The 20,347-nt window shown below is 42.1% G+C and overlaps 1 protein-coding gene across 3 annotated transcripts in view; it reads right to left on the reverse strand.

Annotated features, from left to right (window-relative positions):
- Nucleotides 1–20,347, reverse strand: part of Yaf2 (YY1 associated factor 2) — a 55,458-nt gene that overhangs the window by 33,004 nt on the left and 2,107 nt on the right. The window contains exon 3 of one of the 3 annotated variants that reach the window (XM_063264282.1): nucleotides 2,530–2,580. The exons of 1 other annotated variant lie outside the window; for it this stretch is intronic. In XM_063264282.1, coding sequence (XP_063120352.1) covers nucleotides 2,530–2,580 — 51 coding nt within the window. Of the gene's footprint in view, nucleotides 1–2,510; nucleotides 2,642–20,347 lie in introns of those variants that run through there. One more of the 3 variants, XM_063264281.1, reaches the window with a different exon arrangement.

Here is a 20,347-nt window from a genome sequence, read left to right on the forward strand (position 1 = left end):
TACATAGCCAACAGATGAATGCTTCATACACACAGACACCTGGTAAACGCATTCATGCACTTATACAGAAAACTCATCTCAGTGGCTATTTCTGTATTAGTTATAGCTTTAGAAACCACATAGGGTGGGAAATTAGTAAAGTCTTATCCTTGCTTTCAAAAAGCATCACTGGGGTTTTAAGTATTTAAAAATGTATTCCACAAAAATGTGTTACACAACTGTAATCACAGCATTTAGGAGGCTGAAAGAGGAATTCTGTGGTTTCAAGGTCAGCCCAGGCTATACAGAGCACAATAATCAGCAGCAAAGATTAACTTTTAAGGGCTAAACAGTGTTGTACAGGTAACTATGACCACAGACGTTATACAGCTAAGTACATTCCGTACATTAACACAATATCATCCAATTTCTGCTGCACCACAAAAAAACACAAGTGAAACAGATGCTACCAGGGACTTGGGAGATAGCCCGGTTGGTATAGTGTTTGCCACGAAAGCATGAGGACCTGAGTTCAATCCCTGACACCCACATGAAAAGCCAGGCAGAGAGGCTCACAGCTGTCAGCCATCCGCTGGAAAAACAGAGGATCCATGGGGCAGGTCCTCGTAACCTAATTAGTGTGCCCCAGACCCAGAGAGAGACCATGTCTCTAAACAGTAATGTACATCACTGTTGACAAATGATTGGCAGAGACTGCCCTCTGGCCTCTACTAGTACCTACCCATGTGCAACAACAAAAGTGAATGATGCCAGTCAAAAGAGGCTAATTAGAGGGGAAGGGTGGTAGGATGTATTTCGGCTTTCAAATACAGAAAGAAGAACGGGGAAGCCATTCCAAGAGAATGGGAAAGTACCAGCCAAGCCTTAAACTATCTAAGTGAGAGCAAAGAGCAAAGTTTCAAATTGAAGACAGTAAGACTATATGAAGAGGGGCTGGAGAGATGGCTCAGCGGTTAAGAGCACTGACTGCTCTTCCAGAGGTCCTGAGTTCAATTCCCAGCAACCACATGGTAGCTCACAACCACCTGTAACAGGATCAGATGCCCTGTTCTGGTGTGTCTGAAAACAGCTACAGTGTGCTCATATATATAAAATAAATAAATCTTTTTAAAAAAAGACTATATGAAGAGAACTGAAATAGAATTACAGCAGCTTTCAATACTCAGATATAAATAAAACTTTATGAAACAGCTGTAGAGGTATACTACTCAGGCTCTTGGTGCTGAAGCTGCCCTTTAAGAATAGTGATCTGGAAATATAAAGCAAAAGAAACCAAAAATAAGGAAATGTAGGCGACATAACTCAGTAGTAGAGCACTTCCACGAGAAGCTTCAGGTTTGGGTTTGAGCGAGTGAGCGAGAGAAAGGGGGAGGGAGGGAGGGAGGGAGAGAGAGGCAGGCAGGCAGATATGGAGAATTCTAATCCATAACTTATGGAATCAGTGCTCATAACAGCAGAAGTCTTAATTCCAGACGAACCATGAGAAAAGAAGTGCAGCATTCTTAAGATCATGCTTCAGATACTCCTTCAATGAAACAAAAATGCTCACTGAAAACTGCCACTTATACATGCTAGCCAGCCAGGCACGGTGGTTGCCTCTGTAATCCTCATAGCTGGAGGCGGAAGCAGAAGGATCAGGAGTTCAAGGATAGCTTCAGCCACTCAGGGAGTTTGAGCCAACCTGATCATTCCTAAGAACTGGTTTCAACAACAAAGAATAAAGCTTAAAAAAAAACCTTTTTTTTTTTTAAATAAATGCTAGCCCTAACAGAAATGTAGCTCAGAGAATGCTCGCTGTGTACAAAGCTAAGAAAGAAAAGAAAGGGGTAACTGCTAGTTGATTAAAAACCAAATGCCAGCCCTGGGGCACAAACTTAAATCTCAGCACAGACACAGACCCTGACACATCAAAGATCAGCCTGCTCTACATAGGAAGCACGTGTCTCACACAAACAAAGCTACTATTGCCGTTTACAATACTGTGCCAAAGTAATCTGACCAAACTGGTATGTGTAAAAATATACAAGTATTTCATTTAAAGCAATACTGTAAATAAACTCACAAAACAATCCAACACATAGCTTTCCTATTTTTAGAATTATTACACTATTTACCTAGAACACATGATTTTTAGACAGTTAAATAACATTCTTTAGAACCACTGTCTTACCTATGCACATATGTATTAGTAGTTCGCTATACTATCCATAATAGCTTTTATGACCCCCAAAAAATTATACAAACAACTCCCTTCCTATTACTTTCCTAAAGAGAAGAAATTTGAGAGAAAAATCTCGTTTGTGAAAACCAGATTACTTACCAGTAACTTGAGCTATCCTATTGGGTCTTTTCCCTCACAGATCCACCCCTTGCTTCTGTCCATCTCCAGGATCCTCAGGAAGCACATCCAGCACCCAGCACGGGGGAATTGAGGGCATGCAGCACAGACGCATGGGAGGGAAGCTGGGTAGGTTTAGGAGGCTAGAGACATGCTGCAGGCACTCACTTACCTTCCTGGGAGGGGATCACAACCGTCCCTCGGTCCTCAAGGCACTCACAATAGCGTCAGAGAATGTGGATCTGTGGAGATTACCCAATAGGAGAACTCCAGTTACTGGTAAGTGATCCAGTTTTTTCTTCTCTATCAGAATAAGAAGATTATTTAATTTTACTTGAGATTATTAACTCAGGTAGCACACAGGAGAAACAGATGTGAATGTGTCACAGAGCTAAGCATGTACTCACCAAAATAAAAAATAGATAAAAATGTGACTGATGTAGTCAGAAATACAAGGAAAACAACAATTTGCATGACTTCATTTGTAAATGCCCACTATAACAGCAGGTGTATTTTTTAAAGACAGATCTATCTATCTATCCAACTATCTATTTATTGTAAATAAGTACACTGTAGCTGTCCTCAGACACACCAAAAGATGGCACTGAATCCCATTACAGATGGTTGTGAGCCACCATGTGGTTGCTGGGAATGGAACCCAGGACCTCTGGAAGAGTAGCAGGTGCTTTTAACTGCTGAGCCATCTCTCCAGCCCCATGGCAGATGTATTTTAACAACAAAAATTAGCTATGAGACTAGCATTTCACTGAACTACCACCACTATTTTGTAATATTAGTATAACAATAAACAGTTGATCAAAATCTGCCACTTCTCAGGATCGTCAGGCCACCATGTAAATTTTTTACATTTTATTTACATTGGTGTTTTGCCTCCACGTATGTCTGTGGGAGGGTGTCAGATCCCCTGGAAGTAGAAATACAGACAGCTGTGAACTGCCATGTGGATGCTAGGATTTGAACCTCTTTAGTGAGGCCTGGGAAGATGGCTTAGTAAGTACCATGCTTGCTTTACAAGTACAAGGACTGTACAACTCATGTAAAAAAGCTGGTTGCTGCTGTAGGGTGGTCCACACCTTTAATGCCAGGATGGACTTGGAAGACAGTGTCAGTTGGATCTGTGTAAACTGATGGGCAGCCTGATTTACACAGCCAGTTCCAGGACACCGAGGATAGAGAGAGCCCGTCTCAGCATTTAGAAAGCTAGCTGTGACGCTCCATGCTTGTGATCCTGGCAGCAGGAGAGCAGAGACGTGGATTCCTAAGGTTTGAGGGCTAGCCACCCTGGCTTACTTGGACAGCACCAGGCCAGTGAGAGACACTGACTCAAAAAGAAAAGGCTAGTGTTGGGGTTTAGTTCAGTGCTAGGGTGCTTGCCCTGAGTGGTTTGTCAGTTCCAGAAAGAAAGGCAGGCAGGGAGGAAGGACGAGACTGAGGGAGAAAGAAACAACACCTAAGTCTGTGTACACCTGCAAACACGAAGCCAAGAGACCCCAGGCAGACGGCTACCTCCTCCTCACTGTACACAGGGCATCCTAGTGTCTTGAACTTCACACAGGCATTCTGTAAATTGCCCTAGTAGCACTAAATACAGATACACTTCAAAACATTGTATCTTTGAACATTCATCCCCTATCTTCAAGATCTTTCTAAAGATTCTTTTTGAAACAATGTTTCATACAGCCCAGACTTGAACTTATGATACTCTTGCCTACACTTCCAAGTGTTGGCATTGTGGGTATGTGTCGTCACTCCCAGGATAAACCAGGTGGGACTGAACCTCGGGTTTCATGAAAGCTAAGCATGCTACCAAGTGAGCTACTACACCTAGTGAGCTACCACACCTACTGAGCTACTGCACCTAGTGAGCTACCACACCTACTGAGCTACTGCACCTAGTGAGCTACCACACCTAGTGAGCTACCACACCTAGTGAGCTACTACACCTAGGTCCTTGGTGCTTCACTGGTCTTCATCTATGGAAATAAACCACAAAGTTTGTAAGACTAAAATAATACAAATAATTTCTCCACACAAACAAATTTAGAATGTGAAGATCTTATATTTCAATATTATTATGAAGTATCTAGTGCATGGCACAAATATCAAAGTCTCTTAGTAGCTTGCTAAAATTTTTACTAGATTCACATTTAGTTTTATCATGCACATTTCTCTGGGTAATTATATCTATTTTCTAAGTCTAAAGTATAATAATCATGAATGATTTCATTTTTAAGTGACTAATTCATTCAAACTGGGTATTGCAGCCACAGGGTACACTGCAGCCACGGGGTGCACTACAGCCACGGGGTGCACTGCAGTGCCACGGTTTGGCTGTGCTCTGAGTGTCTTACCACGCATCTGTCTTCACTGTAGTGATACTGAGTGCTGTGGAACATTTACACAGCAGGGCTGGGGAACTAGGCCAAGGACGGACAGGCTCTCAGCAGAGCAGGCAGTCTGAGCTTGCTGGGCTTGCTTCCCTGACTTGCTCTGTGGCCTGCCCTGTGCCTGCTCCATCACAGGGACTGTGCTCTTCCAGAGGCTGGACATAGACAGCCAGTCTACCCAACTGTGAACTCGACAAGCCACAGATCTCCATTCTGAATTATAATGTACAGTTTAGGGTTGGTTTTGTTTGGTTTTAGTTTATTTGAGACAAGGTTTCTCTGCGTAGACCTGGATACCCTGGAGCTCCCTCCAGGCTTGCCACAGACTCACGAGATTTGCCTCTGCCTCCCAAGTGCTGGGATTAAAGGCATGCACCACCACACCAAGCTCAGATGAATATTTTTAAGAGTCACCTAAATCAGTATATTTAGTTACAGACTCTCCCTTAACATCAAGCCACTAAACAATGGGAAGCACACTGCACAAAGAACTTCATGTATTTATATGGATTACAGGAGCAACTATCTGTTTCTAGAGCTAAAAGACATCATTCCAAATAAAGCAATATACAAGTTTTATTTAAAGCAAATACTGCCTCCATTTAGATATGTCTTCTAGAAATAAAATATAATTAAATTTATTTTAAAATAAGAGCATTAAATACATTCAGAATATTTTAATAGGCTAGCTTGCATTTGGCAGTGAAAGTTACACGTTGTTGTTATTGTATAAACTCAACTAAAATGAATTCGTTCTCTGTGTGTGGCAATAGGACTTTAACCAGGACCTCACACATGTTAAGGCAAATGTTCTACCACTAGGCTATATGCCTTCAAGCACATTTTATTTTAATTCCAGACGTCAGGATGCTCTGCTCAAAAATAGTGTCTTGAAACTCTACAATTACACATGCATCAACCGAGTTACTCCTTAGGATTTAAGAAGAACCAAGTGTTTCATCAGTAAAAGTCGCCTCACAGAATCAGTCTGAAAAGCCTGTATTAAAATGAGAAAATGAGGGGCTGGGGATTTGGCTCAGTGGTAGAGCGCTTGCCTAGGAAGCGCAAGGCCCTGGGTTCGGTCCCCAGCTCCGAAAAAAAGAACAAAAAAAAAAAAAAAAAATGAGAAAATGAGATAGCTAAAGCCAGCTAAAACCAAAAGCAGAACAAACAGAAAAACAGAGTGTAGTAGAGTAGCTAGCTGGACATGGTGAAGCGCACTTATAACCCCAGGTTGAGGAGCAGGGGGATCCTTAGTTTAAGCCACTTGGAATAGACAAATAAACTATCTCAAACAACATAAAAGTCAGGTGTGGGATTTTTACCTGTAATCCCAGCAGCGCTCCTGAGGCCCAGGCAGAAGACTCACCATTACTCTGAGGCCACGCTGAGCCATACAGTGAGCATACAGCCATTCTGGGCTTCATCGCTACATGGAAAGACGCTATCTGGAAAAGCGAGTAGGGGTGGGGCGTCTTCACTGTAGCTTCACTGTAGCGCACTTGCCTAACACGAACGAAATCCTAGGTTCAAACCCAGCAGTCAGAATAAGAGGCTGGGTAGGATAAGGATAGCAGGTATAGCTCATTGTTGAGGTGCTTGTCTACTACGTGTGAGGCCTTGGATTCTACCTCTAGCCATCTCTTTTGTCTGTCTCTGTCTCTCTTTCTCACACATACACACATACACGCACTCTGAATACTCATAACTACATAAGGACCGTCAATATTGTTCTAATATACAACTATAAGACACTATATTAGATTTGCCTTAGTAATGGAAACTACCCAGACATCCAATTTGCCAGAAATATTGTTGTGAATTATTTCTCTATCCCAATTTCTAATTTATAAAACAAGATCTTATATTGGCAGTTGTCAACAAATTCAGAAGTGAAAATATGAAGTCAGTGCATGTCCACTTTCCTGAGTGACACTTCACAGCTAATTCATAAGCAACTTGTGTCAAAAGTGCAGATGAACTCCAGCCCCCAAAAGTCTGCCCTGCTGTGCCCTGAACAACCTGCCTTATTTACATGCCAAGTCCCCAGAATGTAAACTCTGGTGGGCCTGACATGACTGCAATTCAACTGAAAACTGGATTGCAGCTTTGTAAGAAAAGGAGTCACAATATTAAAATTACTTTGGCCAAATCAATACAATATTTTTCAAGTCAACACTTTTTTTTTTTCCGGGGCTGGGGACAGAACCCAGGACCTTGCCCTTCCTAGGCAAGCGCTCTACCACTGAGTCAAATCCCCAACCCCGTCAACACTTTTTTGATGATTTACTTTGACTTTTTGCACGTTGGTGCTTTACCCATATGTATATAAGTACACTGTGTGCGCCAGTGCCTGTGGCAGTCAAAAGACGGTGCTAGATATCTGAAACTGGAGTTACCACGTGGGTGCTGCAAATCAAACCCTAGTCTTCTCTAAGAGCAACGAGTGCTCTTAACCACTGAGCCATCCTCTCCGGCACCTTCAAATCAATTCTAAATAACAACCTCTAAAATACAACCGTGTAAAACTGACTTTATACAAGAATGGCAAATTTTTCTAACATGAATTCAATACAGTCTGAAGTTGACAGTTCTAGTTACTATGACGACTGAAGCGTAGTTCTGAGCACCTTTTTGCCTCCTTTAAAAGGGAAGTTAGCCCTTCTTTATCACCAATAAGCAATGCTGTGTAATAAGTCTCTTTTACACTTTCCCAGGCTTGATTCTACTCATTCAAGCTTAAAGAGATTCCACTCTCACCGGAAAAGCACACATACAAACGTCATACGTGGCCAAGAGAAGGTGTTGACTGCTAAGCCTCATGGTCTGAATTTCATCCCAAGAACCCACATAATAGAAAAAAAAACAAGTCTAAAAAGTTGTCCTCTAAACCCTACACACAGACAAATAAATACACAAATGCAATAAAAGCACACACATAAGACTAAGAGTTTAATTCATTTGCAGATAATTTGCCTGTTTTGTTCAAGGTCTGGGGTCAATACACGGCACTTTAAAAAAATTTAAAGTCACCTACACAAAAAAGATGGCTCCTCACCTTTGCCTGCCCCTTGCCATCTGATCTCTGCCTATTTTAGCTGAGACCCCGTGAGCCTGAGGAGAGCCCTTATTCTCCTTTCCGACTCTGCTCCATGAACAGTGGCAGCCTTACAGCAGCATTTTAAACCGTAAGTTTGTTCAGATGTCACCAGCAGCTCACTGATCTTCACGTCTGAAGTCCTGGGTGGTTCCTATGGTTCATGCTCTAAGAATGGTTACTCACTCAGAACTCAATCTGACCCACTGTCCTTCAGGGATGGCTGGAACTCCACAGATCTGACAGACTTACAAACAGTGCACTCATGTGCTTGGTGAATTCATCAACAGAGCCTTACAAGTCCTCCTCCTAAAAAGACGAGACAAAGGAGCTTCCTCAAGCCAGATGTTCACCCACAATCCGCTAGGTGGCTATCCATATTTTCTTGTTCTTTTCTTTTTGTTTTTAAATTTTATACACACACACACACACACACGTACACTATAGCTGTCTTCAGACACAGCAGAAGAGGGCATCAGATCCCATTACAGATGGCTGTGAGCCACCATGTGGTTGCTGGGAATTGAACTCAGGACCTCTGGAAGAGCAGTCAGTGCTCTTAACCACTGAGCCATCTCTCCAGCCCCTAATTGCCCATATTTTCAAAGTGACACTTCTTTACAATTAAAAAAAAAAAAAGACATCAGAATCTACCCAAAGTTCTGGGGACTTTAACTACAAGACCTACATTTAAATGTATAGATTTATTCCTCCTCAGTAATATTTAAATAATAAATATTACTAGCATTCTTCTTTGGGCATTAAAGCTAGCTAATAACAATTTTATTCATATTTCTACCTATTGATATTAACCTCCCTTATTTAACTTATAGATACAATTCAAATTGTTGCAATTATCATGAAAAGCTGAAGACAAGCAAAATGCAGTATTATTCTTTAAAACTTTAAATACAAATAATTTTATAGCAGTGATACCAAATGTTACCGTTGATGTGGTAAGTGAGTGTTACATACGTATTTATTACATGGAACTTCATGGGAAAGCACTTCACCCTGCTTCTGCAGCGCTTCTTCAGTCTCCAATGCTTCTTTCCCCATAATGTCCCCTCCTCCACTCTCCTGTGCTTCTCTCATCTTCAACGCTCATCGTTACCACTGGAGGGAGAGGACCAGGAGCATTCTCCAAAGCCTTCTGAAGTCTCTCCTCATCTCTGCCGTCTACTCCCTCTCATCTTCCTCACTCGGTTCCTTGGCTTCCACTTAGTCACTCAGGCCAACAATTACAATGTACTGCCAGCTCCTCTCTCCTGAGCCTTCTCCACAAGATCTGAACTGTAGATCTACCTTTCAGACTTCCTCTGGGTAGCTAAGGCTTAACAAAGCCAAAAGTAAACTATTGCCTTCCTAACAGTTGTCACCAAAGGGCCTACTTATCATGTAAGTAAAGCCAGACTCCACTTGTGAGTCCTTCTTCCACATAACCCAATTTTCTATTCCCATCACCATATCTAATTAACAATCGAGTTCTATAAAATTTTCCCTGAACATCCTTAAATCCATTTACTTCCCTGTGCACTGGCATTGCCTTTGTTCATCATACCACGATCAACTCTTCCTAGATTTCTGCAATTACTTCTCCTAAATGGTCCTCTATATTTAGGATTAACCAGCAAGTGTGAATAAGTCAGAATAAAACACTACTGGCTGTGGTTCTAATCATACATGATATCGATGGTGAAAGAAAACATCTTTATATGCTTAAGAATAAAATCACAGAAAATTAAGCTCTTTTATCCAGTAAAACAGGAGAAATAAGAGATGTACCCCCATGTAACTCAAAATGAAATGAAATAAATGATCCTTAGGAAATAAGTGGAAACCAGGAGCTCCTGGAATCAGACATAGAATAAAGGCCTCTACAGTTCAATGAAGTACTCTCGGCTCCTCCCGAGGGCGCAGTCAGGCAGTGAGGACCTCCATTAACACTCCCCACTCGTGGTGAGGCACACTGCACCCATCAGATGACGCAACTCCTTCTCTCTCTCATCGCCAGAACGCCAAGTGCAGTAAATGGCAACCTGCAGCTTTAGACCAAACCGTGACTCTCAGACCAAAGGTTCCCTTAAGAAGAAAACACTTTAGGAAGAAACAGTAGAACGAAACCAACATCCTGCCAAAGCATGACGTCACTGTAAGCACAGAATGCTTCCGGATTAGTCGCCTATTAATACTTCAGCTCCTTAACACCCTACCCTCCTGGAGTATTTCTTAGATAACAAAATGTTAAACTTACTCTTCTGGTCAAGATATGTATATGACAACTGACATCATCAGTACACCAGGAAATTCATTTATTCATACATTGCTAAATTTATGCTCACCCTTCCCCTAATACACACTAAAGGAAGAAGAGGTATTAAGTAAAGGAAGAGGATAAGTAGAATAGAAAACATGAAAGATTTTATTAGGAACTAGTTACTCTTTATGTTCTGATGTTGTGGGTAAGCACACTGGAATCCAGCTATTTTATAATCAAGACTCTATCAGCACTTACATATTTGATTGCTTTAGCTAATACTTTTTACAACATGTACTGTGCTAAAACTTTATAGTTATTACTTTCATTTAAAACTGTGAGAAAAGTATTTTTATAATCTCCATCTTAAAAATGGGAAAAACTAATATTCAAAAATGCCAGAAAGTGGTAAAATAAAAGTTTGCAATAGGAAAAAACAAGCAAGCAAGCAAACAAAACCATTCTGTCTTAGTTAAGGTTTCTATGGCTGCAACAGAACATCATGACCAAAAAGCAAGTTGGGGAAGAACGGATTTAATCAGCTTATATTTGCTGTTTGTTTCCAAAGGAAGTCCGGACACGAACGCAAACACGGCAGAGTCCTGGAGGCAGGAGCTGATGAGAGGCCATGGAGAGTTGGGGCTTACCAGCCTGTTTCCCATGTCTGTCACCCTGCTCTCTTACCAGCCTGTTTCACATGTCTGTCGCAGTGCTCTCTTACAGAACCCAGGACCACCAGCCCAGGGACGGCACCACCCACAATGGGCTGGCCCCTCCCCATTCATCACTAATTGAGAAAATGCCTTACAGCTGGGTCTCAAGGAAGCATTTCCTCAACTGAGGCTCCTTCCTTTCTGATGACTCTAGCTTGGGTCAGGTTGACACACAAAATCAGCCATTACCTATTTAAATACAAGAGGAGGGCTCCAGTGTGGTCTACACCATGCTGCTAACTGCTGAGAGCTCTTCAAGTTCCTTCTCTACATTTGACTTTTCATTATTATACTGGAGAGATGTAAAAATTTTTTTAAAAAAAGTATGCATGCTACCACAAGCCTCAAAGACCTCTCTCTCAACAGCCTGCAACCATTTTCACCTTGGACATAGCTGGAGCCCTTCCCCTGCTGGTTTGGAAGACCTGCTAAGACTTCTGCTAAGAGCCAAGACTTTCCTATGTGGGCTGGGTATGTGCTCACAGGCCTTTTATCTCAGCACTTTGAGAGGCAGGGACAGACCAGTCTCTTGAGTTTGAGGCCAGACTGGTCCACAGGTTTACAGAGAGAGAGTCGGGTCTACACAGAGAAACCAAACCCTGTCTTGAAAAGCAAAAACAAAAAACAAACAAACAAAAAGTATTATGTGTCAAGCACTGACAGAGCCCAAAAGTGAGCATGCTTTGTCTAAAATAAATGGCTGTGATTGGTCCAAACCATCCTCCTCCCTCAGGTTCTCGCCTGCTAATATTACAGACATGGACCTTCATGTGCTGCTCTTTAGTTCCTATTTGTAGGAAGTTTTATGTTAGATGTTAACAAGAAGTATAACTACATCTAGGTATGAAGAAAATTACAAAAAAAAAAAAAAAAAAAAAAAAGAAAATTACAAGAAATCCTTAAATGCTTGGTAGGGAGTTTAAACTCTACCTCAGCTAGACAGAAATGGTCCTGACCTCCAGATACCTTAATCTCAAATTAACTAGCTATTGGCCTGGCTTATCTCCCGACCATCACCATCACCACCATGTTAGACTAGATCCTCAAATCCAAAGCACAATAAAATAGTAAAGACCTCATTCTAGCAGATTCCAAACACTGCCTCTTAGGTCTTTAGGACAACACTACAAAACTCTTCCCAATGTGGCTGAAATCCCAAAGGGGGTGCACAAACACCAGTGGCCTCAACTGCTTAAGAGACTGAACACCAGAATCCTACCACAAGTCTCATACAGTCGTCTCCACTCTGCAGACTGCCTGAGCCCCTCAGGGTACCGAGCAGTCACAACTAGTCTGCCCCAGGAAATGAGCATGCATTCTGCGGGTTCTTTGAAGATTCCAACTCCTAAAATTCTAGTTCCACAGTTTTCTAACAAACGGTATTGTCAAATATCTACAGAATCTTTCAAAACAGATGACTGTTAGTCACAGAACAGTTTATGTAACAATAGAAAGAGTAAAATCTAAGAATCAAACACTGTAGATGTTCAACAAATATTTGATTAAGTGACTACTTAAAAACCACAATGATACAATATTTCATTACAAGCTTTAAATGGAATAATTTAAGGGAAAATATTATTTTTAAACCAAAGTTCAAGGATTCAGATGAAACCTTTGGTTTAAATTCTTGAACCAAACACTTGTTCTCACTAAGTGTAATGGCACTCTAGCCAATTCTGAAGAAAACAGAGAAACAAGTAAAGTCTTAGAAACTCTCCCAAAGAAGAAAGAACGAGCGGACCAAGCAGCAGTCAGACAGCCTGGCTGCAGCTCTGGATCTGACACTGTGACTAAATGGTCACTCCTCCTTCCCAGTCTTGTAGGGAAGACTGACAAATGGAAGGCTATATAGGAACAGACTGTGGCCATGGTAAAGTACCAACTAGTAATAGAAAAGCTTTGGCTGAAATCCCATGCCAGACCTGATGGTCACTAAAGACTAATGTGCTGAGAAGATTAGCAACTGTCTCCCTGAACAGTAAAAGTCACTGCTCAACACTCACGCTGCATGCTCTGCCTGTGCGTGTATGTGCAGCATGTGAGGGTTTCGTGCCAGGAAAGGATGGAAAAGGACATAGATTGACCTGTCACAGGGTGGGCACGTATCCCCAGAGCATCCTATGTATCCCACCCTTACCCCCACCCTCAGGGAGCACAAACCTTCTCTCCACTTGGGACCTTTCCACAGGTAGGTGTGGCAATGAGAAAGCAGCTGCCAGCACCACCTATCGGCGCCTTAGTGGCAAAGGCACAGCCCTGAGGCACTAGCGCTCGCCCTACCTAGCCCCTGGCTGGGAATGGGAAAGTCAATCAGCTTCAGGAGCAAACCTAATACACCTGGAGGAGGGAGCTTCAATTAAGGACAGGGCATGTCAGTGGGGCATTGTCTTAACTGCTGACATCAGAGGGCCCAGTCCACAGTGGGCAGTGCCATCCCTGGGCAGAGGACCTGGGTTACATAAGGAAAGTAGCAGAGAAGACAGAGGGGACCAGACAGCAAGCAGCAGTCTTCTATGCTGCAGTTCCTACCACCAGGCTCCCTCAGTGACAGACTCTGATATGTGAGGTGTAGTAATCCCTTTCCTCCCAAGCTGCTTTTGGTCAGTTTTCTCAGCGACTGAAACAGGGATGAGGGTTGGAGATGCACAACCGTGACTATAGGTTACAGACAACCAAGCAGTGTTACCTGAAGCCCTGCTCTACCAAACTGATGGAGCGATGGATGGGATTGCTCCTGCTGACTGGACCCCGCGGCCAGTGCTCTCTCCCTAGTGTGAGTATGCTCAGTGCAGAAGACCATTGGCCCTTGCCTCACCTCAGGTACATAAGCTAAGCTCCGAATGCCACACAGATTTAGAGAAAGCATCTTGAAAACATGTAAGAGCAACTAAAAGCACAAATAAGAAGTTCACATAAAGTGCATGGGCCAGGGACACTATGAAATTCTTGAGTTTATGGCTATGTCAGGTGCCAATAACAGCCAACAGGATGACAGAAAAAAAATCCTACAACGCCTGTGCCTATCGATGTTAAAACAATGGCTTAAAACGTGCACGAAGGGACACTGCATGAATGGGAGAAAAAGGAAAAGAGAACTCTTAAACCGTAAGCCTTATGGTTACTGAAGGAACGCTGGATCCCGGACATGGAGAAATGAGGCAAGGTTAGTTCAAAGCAAACTCTCTACTAGCTATGATTTGTAGAGAAAGGTTCTAGGAAGGCTGAGGAAGAATTGTTGCCAGTGGTTACTCGGCATGTCCCCTTCATTTTAAAGCCATCAGTGGCCCAACAGTACCATGACTGGTACGAGTATACTCAACTACCTTCCAAGACCTGGTCCACTGGAAGGAACTCATGATTGAAAGAACTCCTTAGGCAGGACAAGAGCCAGCGGCTGGGGAGGTCACAGAGGATGCTGGAGAAGTGACTGCTATCGTGTCTGCTAACTGGATGTGATCTAGCTGACGGGTAAATTCCGAGGACTCTCTTCTCCATCCCACGCCCTCAGCAAGGCCTATCAAACCACTTCTGTCTGTGCCCGTGGGCTGCAGGCAGGCCTGTCGGGTCTGGTACACAAGCTTTATTTTACAGGGTCAGTGACTGCTGCCGACTCACAGCCAGTCAAAGCCACCAGGATAAGTGACTCTGACCATGACAACAGCACAATGCTCCCCCTAAACAGGAGAAAATAATCCTACATCAGGCTCAGGGATCACAAGAAATAAAAAAGAGCCAGAGAACAGACTGAAATGTCATTCTGCAGCCACTGCCACTCTGCAATCAGTGTGGCTGCACAAGACATTTCCTACCTGCAAGGAGAGAAAGTACAGCCATCTAAGAAGGTGCTCGAGTCACCCCCTCTCCTCTATAAAAACATGCAAACAACTGGCACAAGGAAGACTCCTCATGGATGGTGCACGCTCCTCTTCTAAGTAACCACAGTTAAACTTACTGGCTCACCGGTGTGGGGCAGAACTGTTTCTCGGTCTGTCTCTGCCTCCTTATCTGAGGCACATAGAAATAGTATTGCCCGGGGAGAGCCCAGAACACCTGAGCACTGTGCTTTGAGGCTCACCATTTTCACAAAGAAATGGCACAGGAGGCTGAAGTCTAACTACAGAAACAAAGGATCTGAGACATCCCATGAACGACTGTACATGAAGAATCCCATAAGTTAGGGTCACAGTAGAAACAATGGTGGTGTCTAGCTTAGGTAAGAGAGAAAGTCCATGCCACATCCAAGGGAAGGAATGCAGAAAAGTCAGGTATGACTGGGCAAAAATTAATTTCAGAGACTTACTAGGAAAAAAGTGTTTGTGACCTCAAGGAAAGAGTATTTTCTTTTCTTTTTTTTAAATATTTTATTTATTTAGTATATATAGGTACATTGTAGCTGTCTTCAGATACACCAGAATCTGTTATAGATGGTTATGAGTCACCATGTGGTTGCTGGGATTTGAACTCGGGACCTCTGGAAGAGCAGTCAGTGCTCTTAACCGCTGAGCCATCTCTCCAGCCCACCCCCACAAAGAGTATTTTCATTCAAAAACGAAAGCCACCAACAAAGGCCAAAAAGGTGACACTGGAAGACTGAGATCAAGTCAACAAGGTTTAGCAATAAGGTAGGCCATCAGTTATCAGAGTAAATAAGGAGGAGTATCTGTTTAAGTCAATCTACTTTAGGAAGAGAAACCCAAGCCTGGAAAACTAGGCTACCAGTTCACATAGGTTTTGGTCTCAGGATCTCTTCATGTCAAAAAGCTATGTCTATGTGGTTTTTGTAAAGAATTTTATTTTTATTGTATGTACATGAGTGTTTGCCTGTGCATGTGCATGTGTACCACATGCATGCAATGCCCAAGGAGGTAAGAAGAGGTCGTTAGATGGCCCTGGGACTGGAGATATGGACAGTTATAAGTAGCCATGTAGGTTCTCGGAACTGAACCATGATCCTCTGAAGAGTAGCCAGTCCTCTTAACCTCTGAGGCATCTCTCCAGCCTGTTTATGTATTCTCATCTCTATGTATATGCTACATTGGAAATAGAAACCCTGAGATCACAGGTCAGTGACACAGCATTGCTTAAACCCATGAGGCCTTCATTCCATGTGCAGAAGCCACACAAATATATAATATAGATTTGCTAGTTCATTTTAAAACATATCACATTTTAGTTAAATGATATATTCCCTATAAGGGGGGAGAATCTCTGCATTTTCCAAAATAACAACTTAGTATACAGTGCTTTTTTGTGGACTTCCTAAATCTACTTAAGCAGTGTGTTCTGTTATACCTATTTATGCATTTAATTTTTTGCACTATGTTATCTTGGCCCAAAAATATGAAATATACTTAGACTTCAATAGATATGGTTAAAGAAGAAAAAGGCCTCTTTTCTTTTCTTTTTACAAAGACATTGTCTTAACACTGTAGCCCAGGCTGACCTGCCTCTGCTTCCAAGGCACTGGAGCGAGAAGCACACACCACCACACCCAGCCTCAATGGCCCTTCAGATGATTACGGATCTTCTTCTTACCAAGGAGTCGTTTCTTAAAGTTTAGCTGCAAGGTAAAACCTAAAACCACATCAACTAAATATTCAAGATATTCCCTTAAGAACCTTCCTGTTTTGTACTTTATCTATGCAGGGCTCTTTAAAACCACATACTGCATTGATTATCAGGAAATAACAGCTCACTAAATTCTACAGATCTTTGAATGTGGAGACATTTCATGAAAATATCAGAAATTCACTGGTATCAACACCAATCTTACCAGGAAAAAAAAAACAAAAACATGGAGAATAGCAGAAAGTAAAAGTAGTGCATACGAAAATTCTGTGGTATTCAGACGGACAAAGCTCATTACTGCAATTATGGGTTTTCAAAAGCATAGTTTTTCACTTGACTTACACCACTGATAAAAAATACTGTCAATTTTTCTCTTAGAAGTGACAGACTTACTGAATTTACTTTCAGAAAATTTGTATGAAAGATTCACATCTGAATAGTTATGATTTTCCAGGTAGCCTTTCAAGTGAAAACAATGTTTCATGAAGTCACCTAGTTGGACTTGTGCCAGCGGCAGCACAAGCATCTCCCCTTGGCCGCCACCCACTGTACTCCATGGCCTTCAGCACAAGTGCTCTGTGTGTACTTCCCTTTCCACCAAACCACTAAGAACAAAGACGTAAGGAAACCAGCCTTGTGTCCTGCCTCACAAGGCCCCACTTAGGTGACACTAAGGGGAACTTTCACTAGGCAGGGACGGGTGTGCTGAAACACTGGGGCAGTGCCTCTGCTCTGAAGCACACTGGATGGACACGGTTACCTCCCACCACCTCTGAACTGTTCACAATGGGCAACAGTGAAAAGAACAACCAACAGATTAGTGCTGCTATGAAAACGATTTGGGTATCACTAACTATTGTAAAGTGCTCAGAGTTCCCAAGGTTCCTGCTTTGACACTCTGAAATCATCACTAGGTACCATCTAAATACTTATCCCCCTCACAATTTCCCTGCAAACAATGAAACTGCATGAGGTCTTTAACCTCTGTCTCTTCAAGACAGAGAAGAGCAATCCCTAAATAACAAGTACAACTGCCCTTCAAGTAGTGGAGGTTCAGGACTGTGTATTTCAAAAGAAAGCCCAGACAATTAAATGGCCCTTGTTTTGCCTCTCTTATTTCTATATCCAGTATCTAGAAGAATTGGTACCAAACCTCAAACTAAACAGAAAGCCACTATAACAGATAACATGTCCACTGTAAAGATTTTCATCTGGTAATAATTGGCTGTGTTTTAGTTCCCTCAAAATGTGTACTTGAGAATTTATTCCTACCTTACAGAAACTGATATAACTTGCTACCATTAATCAGCTCCTAACAATAATACTGTGCTATCTATACACTGTACATACATTTTAGTAGGGAACTGTCATCTCTTCAGCTTACACTAAAGATATAATAGCACATCTCATAAAGAATTTATTCTTATTTATCCATTTATGTGTATGAGTATTTTGCCTGCATTTATGCTTATATACCATGAATGTGTCTGTTACTGACAGGCCAGAAGAGGACATCACAGATCCTAGGACTGGAATTATTGTCAGCTGTGAGTGCTGGAAATGAAACCCAGGTGCTGAAAGAGCATCTGGTGTCCTTAGGCAATGACCTACCTTTCTAGTCCCTCACTTAATAAAATTGTATATATGTCAAAGTGTTTCTCATCCATAAAAACATTACTAAAATCAAAGAAACACAAAATTTCCTCACTATAATGAGTACTAACTCAGATTTTGTGTAACCAAAGATAATAAAGAAACTCTGCTGGACGCTAGCGTGGTTCAAATGAGATATGAACCTGTTACTGGACTCCTACCTACCACAAAGCTAACACTTTCCTACGGTGATGTCTCCTCCTTATCTCCCCAAAGGGACCCAAGGAGATATCCTGAAAATCCACATTACCTGTAATGCTTCAATGTCGCCTTTATTTATAACTATCTGCTATCCAAATTAAGCAAGAAATTTTCTATTCCTCCATGAAGATACTCGTCTTAGATCAATCATCCAGCAATTAACACCTTCACAGGCGATACTAAATACTTCCCTTTCTCTGACACTGGACAGTTTATTTCCTAAAGTTTTACATTATTACACTTACTAAATTTAAAACAAAAGCCAGCTATAAAGGAGACTAGATAGCACCTCTGACAATGTTTTTATCTTATTGGTTTTTATTTTGGTCTTGCTTTTTAAAATACTCCCTGCCAGGGGCTGGGGATTTAGCTCAGTGGTAGAGCGCTTGCCTAGGAAGCGCAAGGCCCTGGGTTCGGTCCCCAGCTCCGAAAAAAAAAAACCAAAAAAAAAAAAAATACTCCCTGCCTAGGATGCCTGGAGCCTGTAACCCTAGAACTCAGGAGGCTACAGCAAGGGGCAGATGGTATGTCCAAGGCTAGCCTGAACTACAGGGCAGGGCTGGGCTAGCCTGAACTACAGGGCAGGGCTGAGCTACTCAAAAGAATCCTGGTTTTCTTTCTTTTTGAGGGACAGGGTTTGTTTTGTTTTACATTTATCATTGTTTCTCATAAAAGCACAATATAGAAATTTAATATCCTTGAAGAATATTGTTTATAGTCTAGATTTTATTTAAACTAAAGCCATCAAATACAAAATTAAATTCAATGATAAAAATGGAATAAATTTATAGGATGTAATTTACTAACTGAGGAATTAAAACTATGTCTAGTGGTACCTGATTGTGGTCTATACCTTATGAATATAGCCTCATTCTGCAGAATGACATGACCTATCAAAGATGCAGCCAAGGAAAGTAATTGTCTGCTCCATTATAGAGCATCTGAATCAGGTGCTTTAATAAAAATTTTACATATAGGTGTGTATACATCCATTCCAGTGAAATATTGAAGAAATACTATGAACCCATCTTTTATAAAGACTTAAAGAAGAAAAGCTTTCAGACATCTAGAATAGCTTAGGCTTGGCTTTACATGGCAACTGAAACAGATTCAGTTCAGAGGTCGTTCTGACCCAAGGGATTCAAATGCTGGCTGTGGTCACACAAACAAGTCATTAGCAAGCTGTAGCCCTGTGCTGCAGCTGCCTGCTCCCTGCTCTCCCTCTGGCCAGCCTTACTCTTTAAATTCTACCTGCCAATAAACACGTCAACTGGGGGAATAACCCCCAACTCCTCAACTCTTGCCTTCCATCTGTGCTCCGCAGTCCTCCGTCCTGTTTTCCTCTCATTCCTCTACGGAAACAGTCTCATGTAACCTGCATCTTCGTATTAACAAGGCCCTGGTGTACGTCTATGGCTCTATCCAAACGTGGATGCCACTCGACTTCAGAAGAAGCAGAAGGAAACATAACAGCAGAGAAACTCGAGCTCCTACAGTTAATTTAGGGGCAAAGTCAAAAGAGACAATTCAGAGAGAGGAAGAAGCTGAGAGGGTCATAGTGCAGAACACTTACTTTTGGGAACACAGTGTCCCTTAAGACTTCTGGTGAGTGGCCCAGAGCCTCTTCAGTTTCAATCCAAATGACAATGCTTCTCTGAGTCCTCCTCAAGTAATGTTTCCACCACTAAAAATTGGATCTACAAGAGCTCAGATATACTGGTAATAAAAAAAGTCAGGGGCTTCCAAGTGGGCCCCAGGCCCCTTTTAAAGTAGGCCCACTTCTGTCCTGGGCCAACTCCCCTGTGCACTACAATCCTTCCAGGGGCAGGGATTCAGCCTGGTGCTTCTCTTCTGAGTGTCACCACCTACTCTACTTCTCCGTTCCTCTAAGCCCAAGACTGGCTGTGGAGTAGGACACCAGCTTCCCCCTATCCTTGCTGTCCCTGCAAATAAACAAACAGACTCGTCTAATTCCTAAAAGTATGAGAGAATAGAAGGAAAAACAAAAACAAGCGAACAAAAAAGGCACCAATATAGTGGCAGAGATCAGGGTTATAGTAATTGTCTCTACTTCAAAACGCCTGCCTCAAAATAACCAATCAAATGAGC

Source organism: Rattus norvegicus, chromosome 7, assembly GCF_036323735.1.
Source record: "Rattus norvegicus strain BN/NHsdMcwi chromosome 7, GRCr8, whole genome shotgun sequence".
Classification (NCBI taxonomy): domain Eukaryota; kingdom Metazoa; phylum Chordata; class Mammalia; order Rodentia; family Muridae; genus Rattus; species Rattus norvegicus.